Source organism: Phalacrocorax aristotelis, chromosome 18 (assembly GCF_949628215.1).
Source record: "Phalacrocorax aristotelis chromosome 18, bGulAri2.1, whole genome shotgun sequence".
NCBI lineage: Eukaryota > Metazoa > Chordata > Aves > Suliformes > Phalacrocoracidae > Phalacrocorax > Phalacrocorax aristotelis.
This window is the reverse complement of record NC_134293.1, coordinates 12,131,511-12,145,821: the sequence shown is the minus strand read 5'-3', so window position 1 is coordinate 12,145,821 and position 14,311 is coordinate 12,131,511. Positions and strand designations below refer to the sequence as shown.

At 45.2% G+C, this 14,311-nt stretch overlaps 1 protein-coding gene across 4 annotated transcripts in view; it reads left to right on the top strand.

Moving 5' to 3' along the window:
* LOC142066269 (S-adenosyl-L-methionine-dependent tRNA 4-demethylwyosine synthase TYW1-like) overlaps positions 1-14,311 on the top strand; it is a 108,670-nt gene that overhangs the window by 39,059 nt on the left and 55,300 nt on the right. For all 4 annotated transcript variants that reach the window (XM_075113541.1, XM_075113543.1, XM_075113544.1 and 1 more), the window contains exons 11-12: positions 7,161-7,270; positions 13,608-13,785. In XM_075113541.1, coding sequence (XP_074969642.1) covers positions 7,161-7,270; positions 13,608-13,785 — 288 coding nt within the window. The remainder of the gene's footprint in view (positions 1-7,160; positions 7,271-13,607; positions 13,786-14,311) is intronic.

Sequence of the window (14,311 nt, the reverse complement as noted above, 5' to 3'; positions counted from 1 at the left end):
CAACATCCCAAAGTCATAATTCTTCCTATAAAAATAGTCTGTCACTATCCATTATTGCTCTCAGCTGGTCTCACTGTGTGTGTAGTGTCTCTTTAGCTTAATTGTCTAAATGGAAATGTGCAAGTGACCGAATCTTTTAATCAATTAGAGCAAGTGTGAGGACTGAGGCTTTCTGACACTGTGTATTGTGGCACAATCACCAGGCAAACCTGATTAGATTATGTTTTCTGGCGGAGTGTCCAAAGCCCAATCAATTATTGTGGAGAGATGGAACAGCTAAATAAGATTTAAATTAATAGAGTTTATTATTTTTGCATCTGAGGAGGAAGCAACACAGGGTGAAATATCCCATAAAAAATTGGTTTATATTTCTTCTTCTGTAATTTTATGATGTTTATTACCTGTACTTGGAGGTTTAAGCTTCAGCTGTTGTCTACTGTACAAGTTAAAGTTCTGTTCAGATGATCTAAATAAGTGTGTGACCGAAAGCCGGTGATCATGGTAAGCCCTGCAAAATGAAGAGATTAATAATCTCCCATAGGAGGGGTACTTAAATAAGGCCTTTAAAAAATTAGGAAGAAACTTAAAACATAGATTAAACCAAAAGCTTCTCATTAAGTAACTTGACTCCAGAGGCTGAATTCTTCAGGAAAATGTAAAATATTATGATATTGAAGGAGCTGACACTGCAGGTTTGTAAAACTCGGAACCTGAGCCTGAAAGCTCAGAGCCTCTCTGCATCTCCAGCCTTCTGTCCTTGTTCTGCTAAGTGACTACTTTCTGCTTCCAGTGTTTCAGTGTGGTTATTTTTTGTTTACAGCATTAATATGTGGTGACCCAAGGTTCATTGTTTTCTTCAGATTTGATTCTTCACTCTTTTGTGGTCCTTTGGCCTTGTCTGTCTTCAGGAGCTCTTGAGGTAACCATGTGAATGCTGTGGGAGAGGACATCATAGAATATAGCTCGTTCATGTCCCTGTCAATGGTGAAGGCACAAAAAAGCCTCGATGCCATTATGTGCTGCTCTGCCAGCACTGTAAAAATCTGAGGCATTTCTAGGAGAAAAGGGTCCATCGGGTGAGATGGGAGCAGACCCTAGTGACTGTCGCAGCTGGGTGCTCGTGTGCCAGCTCACGGGAGCGTTGGCCCTTTGCTAAGGCACTGGCAATGCCGTTGGTGCTTCCCGTTTGCACGGGATGGGGTTGCATCAGTTGCTCAGCACTGTGCAAAAGGCTGTGCTGCTCAGGGTGGCTCTCGGTGTTGGTTAGACAGCGCTTTGCCAAATCAGGCACGGAAACGTGGGGGAAGGTCACTGTAACTGCGCATAGTCCCCAAATTAGAATCTGCCTCGGGAGGATTCCCAGCTTACCCTGGGCAGTGGTATGTTATGCAAAAAGGTTATGATAGGAAGAAAAAGTACCCTGCCAGCGACTTACTGGGATTGAGAGCTATACTCTTCATCCTACGGCAGTGTGTTTTTTCCTGGTCTTGGCCTTGTTGAAGGCTTTTGTAGTTGGCCTTGGTTATTAGTTTACATTTTATGGAATCAGCAGTGAATATGAGCAGGTGAAATGCTCACACGTTTCTTATTAGTTGCTGCAGGTGGTTGGTGACTTGGTACCCAGTTACAGTAATCGATAACGTGATGGAGTGATCATGGCCTTTGAAAGCAATCTTGTACATCCTGACATGCAAGCTAGTTTTGAAATAACCTTTGGGACTGCGCTGAGTGTGGTGCTCTGGGAAGGAATGAAATATGTTCACACAAGCACAGGACAGACTTCTGGGAGGTGCTCAGCATTGCCCACCTTTCTAGAAACTGTGCTTCTCTTAAAAAAAGCATTTCTTAGAGTTGGAATGTAGCTTTTCAGTATGAGGCATCTTCCATCCTTATGATTTCAGAAGTGTGAGTTAGAAAAGAATCATAGAATCATTTAGGTTGGAAAAGACCTTTAAGATCATTGAGTCCAACTGTAAACCCAGCACTGCCAAGCCCACCACTAAACCATGTCCCTGAGCACCACATCTAAATGTCTTTTAAATACCTCCAGGGATGGTGACTCAACCCCTTCCCTGGGCAGCCTGGTCCAGTGCTTGACAACCCTTTCAGTGAAGAAATTTTTCCTAATCTCCAACCTAAACCTCCCCTGGCACAACTTGAGGCTGTTCCTTTGCGTCCTGTCGCTAGTGACCTGGGAGCAGAGACCAGCCCCCCCCTCACTCCAGCCCCTCTCAGGCAGCTGCAGAGAGCGAGAAGGGCTCCCCTCAGCCTCCCCTTCTCCAGGCTAAACCCCCCCAGCTCCCCCAGCCGCCCCCCAGCACACTTGTGCTCCAGACCCTGCCCCAGCCCCGCTGCCCTTCTCTGGACACGCTCCAGCCCCTCAGGGGCCTTCTGAGCCCAGCATTCGAGGTGGGGCCTCCCCAGGGCCGAGTACCAGAAGTGGGTTGTTCTAAAAACCTTCTGAAGTTCAGTCCTCTCGGTTCAGAGGAACTGCCAAAACCAACCTGGTCTGAAGTCCTCACTATCGGTACTATCATGAGTTACCACCAGGTGTTGTAAGATGGCCAAGTAATCTCCCAAGGAAAAGACTAGATTTATTTTGATTGAGCAGCTGATTTAAAAAAACCTTAGGAAGTTAGTGAGGGTTCAGCTGCAATGCACTCCTAGTGAAAGTGTAGGAGTTATGGGTTGATATATTTTGTTTAATCTAAAATTCATCAATTAATTTTGGGCTTTTTCACCTGTTTCTGAAATATTTTTATTTAAGTCGATTTTAAAACATGAGAAAAACCCAAATTTGGTTTTGAAAATACTGAATATTTTGTGGCTTTTAAAATGAGAGTTTTCTTTGGATGTTCAGATATCCAAACATTTGACTTCAGCCTTATTTTCCCCAACTCTTTCTTCTCTAAAATTGTTTAAAATTATCAACCTTTAGGAATAATTCCATGACTTTCCAAAAGTTTTTTTTCTCTTCCTGGATTTATTCACAGTAAATTATTATTTTTCTCATCCCTACAGCTAACAAAAGACTGCTCAGAGCAACATGAGAAACAACTGTCTGTTATTGAACAGGAAATGTCTGTAGAAACATCGCGTTCCTCTCCCTCAGACAGCAGTCTAGATAGGGATGGTTTAATTGCTCTTCCTATCAAGACCTTGTTTTTTCTTTTTAAAGTGAGTGTCATCTGATTTGTAGCAAGTAAATCTGAAGGGCTTGGTGTCTTCACTTTATCCCCACCACAAGGCATTTTGCAGTGAAATGCAAGTTATGACTATGTAATACCGTAAATGTGGTGATCTTTAGTTGCACGCTGTCCTCCCGGAGTTTGCATGTCCAGGTGCCAGCTCAGCTGTGGTAAGCCTGCCTCCCGAGCCACCGTTCAGCTCTTGGGAGCTGCTGAATAGGACCAGTGCAGGACCCAACCCTGCAGATGCCTTTTGGGATGGATCTAGTGTCCCACTGAGCCAGCAGTAACTAATCTTTGATTCAGGTTTTCTGCCCTGATTTGTGCTCTCTTACGAAACAGTACTGCTTACAGAGTATTTCTCTGGGCAGGTTATGGGAATACTGGGTAAGGCGGTGTCAAAAGCTCAACCTCTTCTCCTTTCCCTTTGCCTGCAAGGCCCAGGGATGGTCTTGGCATGAAGTGTTCTCAGCAGGTTCATGTTGGCTGTTATCTCAGTGCTTTGTTCTGGGGCTCATGCTTATTTAAGCCTGTATGACGTGAGGAACTGGAAGTTAAGAGGGCTGGTAGGGAAATCTTTGGCTCCTGCAAAAGTGGGCATTGGATTTAAAACACACTTTTCCAGTGTGTTTTTTAAATCACTTTCATGCTCCTCACAAACTTTGAGCTTATTGCTAGCAACTCTGATACTGTCAGCCAATCCATCCAGCGTGCTCCAGGGTGAGTTTACCCATCCTAGTGAAAACATTTAATTTAATTTAAATATCTCTAACCTGTCCTCTTCCTAGTTCCATCTGCGTTCTTCCCGTTGCCATCAGGAGAAAGTAGAAGAAAAGGTGGGAACAGGCCTCTTGTTGTAACAGAGAAACATTAAACATTTGCTTGTGCATTGGACAAGTTTTTCCTTGGTCTTCCTCTTATTCCTGGCATCATTACAGGAAAGTCTTGTTAGCCCTTTTGTATATCCCTTCCTACTTATATCTGATTTTCTGCCTTGACCTTTCTGATGATGACCTTGTGTTCTTGTGCTCTTCCTTTTATTTTCAGCTGGGGGATTGCAAGGTTGCAGAAGAGCCTGTGATTCTGCCAGATTGGTTTCTTACTGCTCTTCACATCTTGGCTTTTTGTTGCCACAGTTTGCACTTCTGCCTTAGTAGTGTTTAAAAAAACCCTGCCATTTCTCCTGAACTCCTTTGCCCTTAAACTCTTCTCTAGGGTCTCACCTGACAGTCTCAGGGTTCACTGAAGTCTGCTTTCTTGAACTCTCTTGTTCTAGTTCTGCTCTTTCCCTCCTGTCCCTTCCTGGGAGCCATGTGCTCTGTCTTTTCATGATCACTGCCACCAATATTTCTTCACCTTTGAGTTCCCCACCAGGTATCAGCATCAATCAGTTGATCATTGGAGTAAATGATACTTCACACTCGTGCTGTGTTTTCCCTCAAAGTTTCTTGAAAGACTTCATAATACTAAGGATTGCTCACAGAAGGGAGCAACCACGTTAAAACAGGGTATCAAGCAAGAGCTGATTTATTAAAATAATACACAAGTGACTGGGGAAGGGGATGCACTGCCCCACTGAAGAATACGCCTTCACAGAGGTCTGACTACCAGGGACATGTTGGCAAATAACACTGGTAGATCACAGGTCTGATGAGAATACAAATAAGGCTGGATTGGAGGCAGTCTTGTTGCCAGGCAAGAGCAGGAGCGAGCTGGGAGCTCCCCATCACGTTTCATGCAGTCTTGCATCGCTCCATGGTGGTGGGCGCTGTGGTGGTGATGGCTTGTCTCCGAAGTATCAAATCAAACCTGTTTCACACCTGGAGTCTAATAAAATAAGGCTTTTCTGGTGTGTGGTTATGGGTGAGATTTGGTGTGTTTTTTTTTTTTTGCTTGTGTTATTTTGGGAAGGGAAGGAATACTATGCACATTACCTGCTCCAGACTGGAGTAGCTGGTGAGGCGGATACTGCAGAGGGTCACAGAGCCTGCAGGAGAATGGGAAGGTTACAGTGAACTAGTGTCTGTGCCAGGGACTGTGAAACAATCTCATAAGCCACAAGACACTACTTTTTTTCCCCCCTATTAGAAGAGAAACTGTTTTTTGCCAAATAAGTCACTTTGTAGACATGGCCTGGTATGTTTATTAAACAGAATGTGTTAAAAATTCAAGGACTGTTAGACACTAACAGGCTCTTGATGCATGCTGGACAGCTATTGATTTTTCTGCCAACTTGCACTGTTAAATATACAAGGTACAAGTTATGCAGTTAAACATGTAAGAGTTTTATAAGTGCCTTTTATAGTTGGCATTCAGAAAACTTTCTGTGTTGGCAGATGAGGGGAAAAAAAGAAAAAGAAAATTCAGTGTTTTAGCACAGTTAAAGCATGGAGGTGCAGGTCTTTCTTACTTGGAGAAGTCAGTGGGAGTCTTGATTGTCTTCAGTAAGAACTGGACCAGCCACTTCATTCTGACAAGGTGCTTCTGCCTGTCTTTTCTCGTTTAGTTAAATGCTGGGTGTCACGTCCTAATGCACATGTAGCTGGAAGGCTGAACACGGCAGGTAACCTCACAGTCATCTCTGGCTGACTTCTAGGGATGATAGAGTGGTTAGAAGAAAAGGAGATCAGCTGGTCAGAAAACCATTTCATTAGTATGTATTGCTTGATCTTGTTTTCTTGTCCAGAGCTATCTGGTCTAGAGCCTAGTCTAACAGTGCTATTTTGAAAGACGCTGCAAAATATGCTACTCTTCCATCAGTAAGTTATTTTGTGAGCTGCAGTAGAATTGGTAGGGGAAAAGTGGAGGAACTTTTGTAGCCTATTTTGGGAAAAAGCGAGAGAAGAGAGAACAAGGAGGTGAAAGCACAGAAAGTTGTTGATTTTCTTGGGATGATACTTAAAGGCTGAATTACCCCTGTTCGATACCAGTCTAAGTGCGGGAATGTTCATGGGAAATTCCTCTCATCAGGAGAGGTCTGTGCCCTTGTGCAGACTCTCTCTGCATTGTTTGTCCAGGTGCAAGTGCGATGGGCACCACACCAGTTGCTTGTAATATTTTATTTGCTGGTCAGGATGCGTTTTTTTTCCAGATGACTTACAATGGCTTTGTAACATCCTCTCAGGCTAATGAAATAGGGAATGGGGAGAAACTCCATATATCTTCCAGGTGCTTGGGTGGTTTTGCCCAGGTAGGCTTTTTCTGTTTTTGAAGAAAACAAAATGTGGGTACAGTGGTCCTTTCTGGGTAGGCAGGGTTGGCTTCCTAACCCAATGTGATACCAGCTGTCCCTCAGATGGAAGATCAGTGGCTTTATTCTGCAGTCTGCTTGGGTTTTAGTAAAGCGGTAGCTAGCAGGTCTCAGAAGTGATGAGAAGTCCCTATTGAGTAAATCTGAGAGGTTAACCAGATCCACCAGCAGTGCACCTCTGGCATACTGCTGACTTCCTAGTCTCTTCATACAGTTTCAAGTCATCTGCCCCCATCTGTCTTGTTACTAGAGCATTACACAAAGACTGGATTAGAAACAAATCGTGTGTTTGTCAGGGTGGCAGTTAGTACCTTTGCAATGGAACTAAAAATGGCTTAGGGCCTTCCTTTTCTAGTGCTTTGCACAGCTGTGGTCAGAAGAGAAGGTAGAATGAGTTTTCCTTCCTTTATAGAGGTCTTTCTGGCTGCAGAGCATCATTTTAGCTTAGAAACTGTTTACCTGTGATTCAAAATAGGTATGTTAAGTTTAACATAAACTGCAAGTTCCATTCTTCTGGGGAGACCAGAGCCTGGAAGGACAGGGGTATGAGAATGGTGTTCAAAGATGACATCTGCACATTGTGTCAGAAGCAGGATATTGCTGAGAATTTCTTGTTGCTTTTAATACTACTAAACAGTGCCAAAGTCCCTGGGTCGACAGACGGGTTCTTCCATGTACGTTACAAGCAACAGTGAATAACTCTGTCTCTTTTTTTCCTTCAGACATCATACAAATCCAGTGGGCACAGAGTGGCGATGGAAGATGGACCAACCTGAAATGATCTTGCAGGAGGCTATTGAGAACCATCAGAATATGATCAAGCAGTTCAAAGGTAACTTCTCCCACTTCTTCCCTGTTAATAATGCCTTTGGAAGATAACCAGCAGTAACATCTTCAAAGCATAGATGAAAACGTTCTGGTCATCTCTGAAATGCTGGGAAGGAGGCATGAGATTTGTAATATCAGAGAGGTGGTTAAGTGAGAAGAAACTTTTGTGGCACACATTATTTTCTGGGATGTTCTGCTTTGGTTTTGACATTTACAATGTCAGTCAGCCATTGGGTATCTACTGCTGCCTTGAGGGAGCAGGGTGGAGTTGCCTCTTGCGCATCTTGGTAGTTGTCATGTCCTTTTCCTCGGTGTGCGTGGAGGCTTCCACAGTGGTTGAATCTGGTCTGGATGATGAGGAATCTTGATTCTTATGTAAAAGTGAGGGCAGGTGGGAGGCAAAAGGAATCAACTTCTAACCTGACAGGAAATACACTGCCCAGCCTTAATCCCCTGGGAGCTTTTGTGTTAGCTCTGAAACGTCTAGATTGCATTTTTTCTCATTAATGAGTGAGCAGCAGCATTCAGCGTATTATTATTTTCAGGAATTGTTTGGTACATCTGTTTGTGACTGAAGCTGCAGTTGCACAGCACCTCTGAAAAGCACTGTACTTTGTTTCCCATAGGAACTCCTTGTGAGTTTGTTATTTATTCATTATGTATCTATATAAATAGATGGTTGGGTTTTTTTCTTTTTTTTCCCAAATGCGATAAACTTGGTTACTCTGCCAAGGTCAGCTTTGTGTGCTGGGAGGGCTGGCCAGCTTGGCAGGGCAGCTCTAGGGCTCTGTTCTCTCTAACTGACAGCAGAGGCTGTACAAGCAGCAGGAGTGGAATGAAGCATCCATAAAATGTGCAAGATGAGCCTTAGTCCTGGCTGTCATTTTGGGAACCCGTTTGTTTATGTTGGCTGTGCACAGAGAGAACCCAATGGATTAAAAAAGTGACAAGCAAAAAAACCTTCTGTCAGCAGAGTAGAGTTGCTCCGTCTCATTCACTGGAGTTATATAATAGGTGGAAAAATAACTCAAGTTAGGGCCTCATGAGTTTCGTTTTCATCAAGTGGCTGGTTTGAATCATCTTACGCTCTCCGACCAGCAGCTCCAGGGAAGCCAGCTCCCTAGGAGCTCCTGTGCTCGAGTGGATAGGGAGCAGCCAGAGGCCTGGCCGCGCTCTGCCTGTCGCACACATGTGCCGGTGGGCTGGCTCACGGCTCTAGAGCTCGTCCGGGGGGAAAGCAGTGAAGGTGCTGTAGTGCGATAGGGAAAAATGATGTTTATTTGGTAGGGGAGGCTTTCCTGGGGAGGAGGTAGCGAGGTGAGAGGTGGCAGTGGAGGAGGTAGTTGGTGTCTTCCTTCAGACTAAGCAAAGCGCAGCTGTCAGTGCTTGAGGCAGGGCAGCCTGTAGGGAAGTGCAGGTCTCATGCCCTAGTCTCCGTGTTTCTTTTGTGCTGCAGCCACGTGGGCAGTGGGCAGAGTGCTGAGTTAAGGCAGGGCGCCTGACTGGGTAGGCTGGAGCTGCTGCAGGGTTTCATGGCTGCCGGTTGACGCGGCTGGTGGGATGCAGTGCCATCACAGCAGTTTGGGTACAGGTGGTTCGTATGAGTGAAGAGCATGTAGGATGTCAAATTTTGTCTGGAAGGCTATAATGGCCACAGAAGACTGTTACAGCTATAAATACAAGAATCACATTTAATGCTTAAGGCACTGAGCGCTTTTCAAACTCTACTTTTTTATTCAGTCTATTCTGGATAGCCAGGCTCTTAAATGAGTTGAAATGTGGCTGGGCATGCTGAAAAGATTGTGATCAATAGCTTGAGGTCAGTTTGGTGGCTGATAACAAGCAAGGTACTTCAGGGGTTGATCCAGGAACCCGAGTTGTACATCATCTCCATCAACAGATGGGGATGATGATACTGAATAAACCCTCACAGCTTTGCAGATGATACTAATTTAAGGAGGGTGGCAGGCACACTTGGTGGCACAGCTTTACTTCAGCGGGACCTTGAGAAACACGATTTCTGGGCCGATAGATGCACATGGACTTCAGCAAGAAGTGGAAGTTTCTGTATGCGAGTGTTATAACTCCATGTTGGTCTGTGCTGGGAGACCCACCTGACATGGTACAACAATGGACAACAGACTTGGGTTTCTTTTTGGGGGGTTCAAGTTAGACATAAAAATAAGCTTGTTCAGCCGAGGTGGTGCCCAGAGAGGTGGGGGACCCTCCAACCTTGGAGGCATTAAGTAAAGCCATTATCACCCTTGTCCAGTGTTGGCAACTGTCCTCTCTGAGCAGGAGGCTGCACTAGAGACCTGCAGGAGCCCCTCCCAGCCAGCAGTTCTGTGACTTTTGCTGCGATTGTTAAAATGGAAAGTTTTAAACAATAACAACCTCCCTCCTTTTTATGAGGCAGGACTTGACTCAAAATAATTATTTATATTCGCTTAGGAAGAAGCCACATGTTTAAAGCGATGACTAGATTTGCCTGCAGTTGCTGATGGAATATCGGGGCTATGCTTGTGAAGGCAGGAATTGCCCTCGAACTGTGTGGCACTGGTGCAGTGTGATGGAAGTGTTGCCCCTGTATGGCAGAAATGTCTGTTGTTTGCCCTAAAGAAAAGTGAAACGCGAATGTTGTTTTGCAGATGCTTGAAAGCCCTACCTTCTTCTGAAAGCAGAGTGCAGGAATCTGTTTAAACCTAACCTCAAACTAAGGAATAAACCTCTCCTTCCCTTACTATCACCTGGTGTCTTCCCAAAAAGGGTTGGGGAGAGGGAAAGAATATAGCTGGACTTGGCAGCATCTGAAAATATTCCCCAAGCGTTGAGAGGCCTATAAGGACATCTCAATTGTCTCTTTTTGGGCTTATTTTCCATTAAACAAATCTGTAAATATTCCCTGAAACTTGCAGGTGCATCCCCAGCACAGTTGCCCTTGACCCGGAGCTGTGAAAGGAGAAAGACCAAAAAAAAAAAAACAGCTCTGGACTAGAACCGTGCTGCAAAGTGGAAGAAGAAAAGATGTGTTACTTTTTCAGAGTGATAGATGGCAACATGCTTCCTGTCTTGGGAGCCTAAAAGCAGAAGGTTTATTAAGGAGGAGAAAAATCAGTACGAAAGGCCCAGTAGCTCTCTGTTACATTTTGTGAATTTTCCCTTGTCGCTTCCCTGAGGTGCATGTGAAAATATTGTTAGAGTAGAATCAGTGAAAGCAAAATTGAGTTGAAACACGATGCGGTAAGCTGGAGCCAGGGAGAGTTAAAAGGTGCACAGTGTCTTGCAGGACAGAAGTCTCCTGCGTGCCGTGCCAGAGCTGAAGTCCAGGGTTGAAGTGCCTCAGGCAAAAAACATGACTGCATACCTCCAGCAATCTTAGCAGCTCTCCACAATAGCAGGTTGGATTTTATTATGATTATTTAAAAGACAAAAACCCACCAAAACCCCACAAACCACCTCAAGGCCTGAGCAGGGAGATGGACTAGGTTGTTCTGAGGGAGAAGAGGGTGCGTCTGTGGTGCTGGCTGGGCAGCCTCCGGGGCTCCCAGAGGAGCTTCCAGCAGGGTGCTGCCCGTGTCTGCTGAGGTGTTTGGACACTGACCCCCAGCACAGAACAGAACAGACTATTCAGGCTACTGGAGAAGAAAAGCATGGGGAAATGTCTTAGCTTTAGAGCCCTCAAGGCTCTTGGGTGTCTGGTAGTGCTGCTCAGGTAATATCCAAAGCTATTTGAATAAACCGGTGCTCTTTCCAATACCAGGACAAAACTTTGCGTTCAGGTGCACACATACAGACATCTCATGCGCCAAAGAAAATGGCAAGCTAATCTCATGCTCTCTTAATTCCACACGTTGTCGTAAAAATGAGGTCATCTTTGAAGGAACAGAAGAATTCTTGGACACCCTCTATCACATAGCATGTCCTACAGGATAGCCCTCTATCCCGTAAAAGTCTCTGCGTGCTTTTAGAGATGTAATGTGTCATCTTCTCTGTTGTTGTTGCCATAGTTTGTACTGTTTTTGAAGACCATAGGCGTTAGTTAATGTCACATAATTCCCTTGTAGAGTAACTGATGGAGAGACAACTTACTGATAGGGAGCTGAGGTGCGAAGGTGCGAAGTAGTTTGATGGATTAATTTTCTAGGTAGTGACTTGTAAGTCTCTGTGCCTTTGCGAAGGGCACACACAGAATGGAAACATAATTCAAAAGTAGGAGAGCGGGAGCCTCTGATAATACAGCCCTGGTTCAACTCGGGGAAAAATGAAGGGAAAAAAAACCAACAACAACAAAAAACCACAAATAAACGAAAAAAACCCAAAAAACAAAAATGAATGACCTGAACTAGGAAATCCTAAGACTACCCGTGTGTCTTGCTGTTAAGAGTGGATAAAACAGGTTCCTTGTCACCCAGTCACTCGTGATGACTGGTGTACAGGTACTTGCAGAGGGGTACCCGAAGTCACCAACCAGCCTCTTTAGGGTGACGTGCCAGATGATGCTTTTCTTTCCCAAATTAAAGCGCACCGGCAGGAGAGCACTGGAATGAGCTTTTCAAAGGAGATGTGCTGATCAGAGGAGGCTTGGCTGCGTGCTCTGTTGAGATCTGAGCTCGGCAGGAGCTGAAAGCTGTGTGCCACTGCCTCTTGCAGAGGCTTCTCAAGTTCTCATGGCTCCAGGCTCCTGCACCTGTGGACCTGCTGTATGCCGCTGTATGCCATACAAAATCTGCCCAGGCTCTGACTTTGAAATTCAGTGACTGAAGATAGAAGGAGGCTCATATACAGGAGCAGAAGTTGGCTACCATACCACTACAGCACTCAAAAGTGCAGGAGAGTTGATGCGCTCAGTGGAATACCCACTAATCCTGTTTAGGTTATTGTTGATATGGTTAAAAGATACAAAACCCCTACCCTCCTCCGGAGTGTATATACTATGTGCCAGGTTTGCTGTAAACTGTTGGGGAAAGTTACTCTCAAACTTTACATGTTATTGGAATTTTCTTCTGTCTGCTTATAAAGCTGGCGTGGTAATTATTGTAGTCCCAACTGCAAGATGCTGAGGGAGAGAAATTAATTCCCAAAATGACTTACATTAGCTTTAGGAATACGAAAGTTAGTCCTTTAATCTCAGCGTGTGGTTGAGATCCTTCTTTCTTCTCAAATGAAGTTCTCAGTACTGTCAAGTTTCTGCAAATAACCATTAGTCCCGTCACTCTACTCAGGACTGAGCCTGGCTGGTTTAAAACGCACTAAGCCTGGCTCTGATCGCAAACCAGCTTTTCTACGTGATGCTGAGGTAATATCCACAAACCTCTTCCTATCTTGACTTTGCAACATAGCATGAAACTTTCTGTACTGCTTGAGCTCCAGCATCGAGGCAATGAGAGGTGAGCTGAGGACCTCAAACTTAAGTCTTTGGGTTTGTGTAGTTTGGTTTGGGTTTTTTTTGTTTGGTGTGGCTTTTTTTTTCATTTTAAAAACAAACCAACCCCCAATCCAAAACAGATATTATTCGAGCACATCAAGGCATGTCAAGGAAATGTAAAATGACATATTGGGAACAAAAGCTTGTTTGTAGTCAGATGATTTCACACGGGGTCCTGAGCACTGGGTTGGATACAGATGGGCTGGAGGAGTATTCGCCTCTCCCCTGCCCTCCCGTGGGTATAATAAATGTGACTCAGATTGGTTAAACCTGCAGGTAGCGTTTTCGTGTGGACGTTACAGTTGAGCTCCTTGCGTTTTCCTCTTTGTTGTGAAATGTCTCTCACTGTTCAGGCTGGTGTCGTGCGCTGGGTCTTCCTTTTGAACACATCCCCTTTGGAGTTGCGTTTCCTGTGGTTGCCAGTATGGCTTCACACCTGGTTGGTTGTGGCCTGCTTGGCCAAGCGTGCCTGGCTCCTCTGGGGGGCTGGTCTTCATGGGGCTGGGGCAGCGCGGGGGTCAGCGGCAGAGACAGGCATAACCTGGTTGTCTTTTTTTAAGACACCGGCTTGAAGTGGCATTAAACTGGCTCTTACCTTCCTATCTCAACATGCAGGCAGCATCTTTGAGGTCTTGGCAATGGAAAGCTTGACTGAAATGTTACTAAAAAATCACTTGCAGGTAGTTACCAGGGCACATGAAGCCCCAGGCTCCACGTGTCTGGGCATACGCTGTCTTGTGGATTCCTGCAGAGCCGGCTCAGTGGGCACTGGCTGTGGCCTCGTGGCCCCTCTGGTACAGGAGGGCTCCAGCTGGTTTTGCTCAGTCTTCTGTGTGCCAGAGCGTATTTTCAATATGGGTGTATGGTTTGGGAGGGGGTCTTAGTTGACTTAAGCCTGTTTTCCCTCTTTTTGCAGGTGTGTCAGGAGTAAAAGCAGATCGCTTTGAGGAAGCAATGACAGCAAAGCACTGCGCACTCTCGCTGGTGGGAGAGCCCATCATGTACCCGGAGATCAACCGCTTCGTGAAGCTCCTGCACCAGCACAGCATCTCTAGTTTCCTGGTTACAAATGCACAGTTCCCAGATGAGATTAGGTAAGAGCTGGACAAAATATCCCCATACTAAAACATTTGGGCGCTGACCTGTGTTTTAATTCCATTTTATCGCTAATCAGAGTCGGCTCTGCGTGAGCACTGACAATGAAAAAGCCTATTCAGCATCTCCTTGATTTTAACTGTAATCTTCCTGTGCTTTTTCTCATCTCTTTCCGTCCCCCAGTTTGATTTTTCTTTTCTGTATCTCTTAAAGTGTGGTTATTTCTGAAAGCAAAGAGAATGTAATCTAGTACCTCCTGGAGGCGCAAGGGAAGGAGAGCAGCAAATGAGCTGAGTTTTGTGCTTGGGGGCACGGATAGCTGGTGTGAGTGTTTCCTACTGTTAGAGCAGGAGACTGAATGTATAAATTGCCGTTCTGGTTTGTCTGCTTCTCTTGCAGTCTAATCTTTGCTCTAACTCCGTAAGACCAGCCGTAACGGCTCAAACCAAAGACCTGTACAGCCCAGCACCTCCAGTAGGACCCAGAGTGCAGGATAAGGACGGGTGAAAAGCGCACACTCTTCTG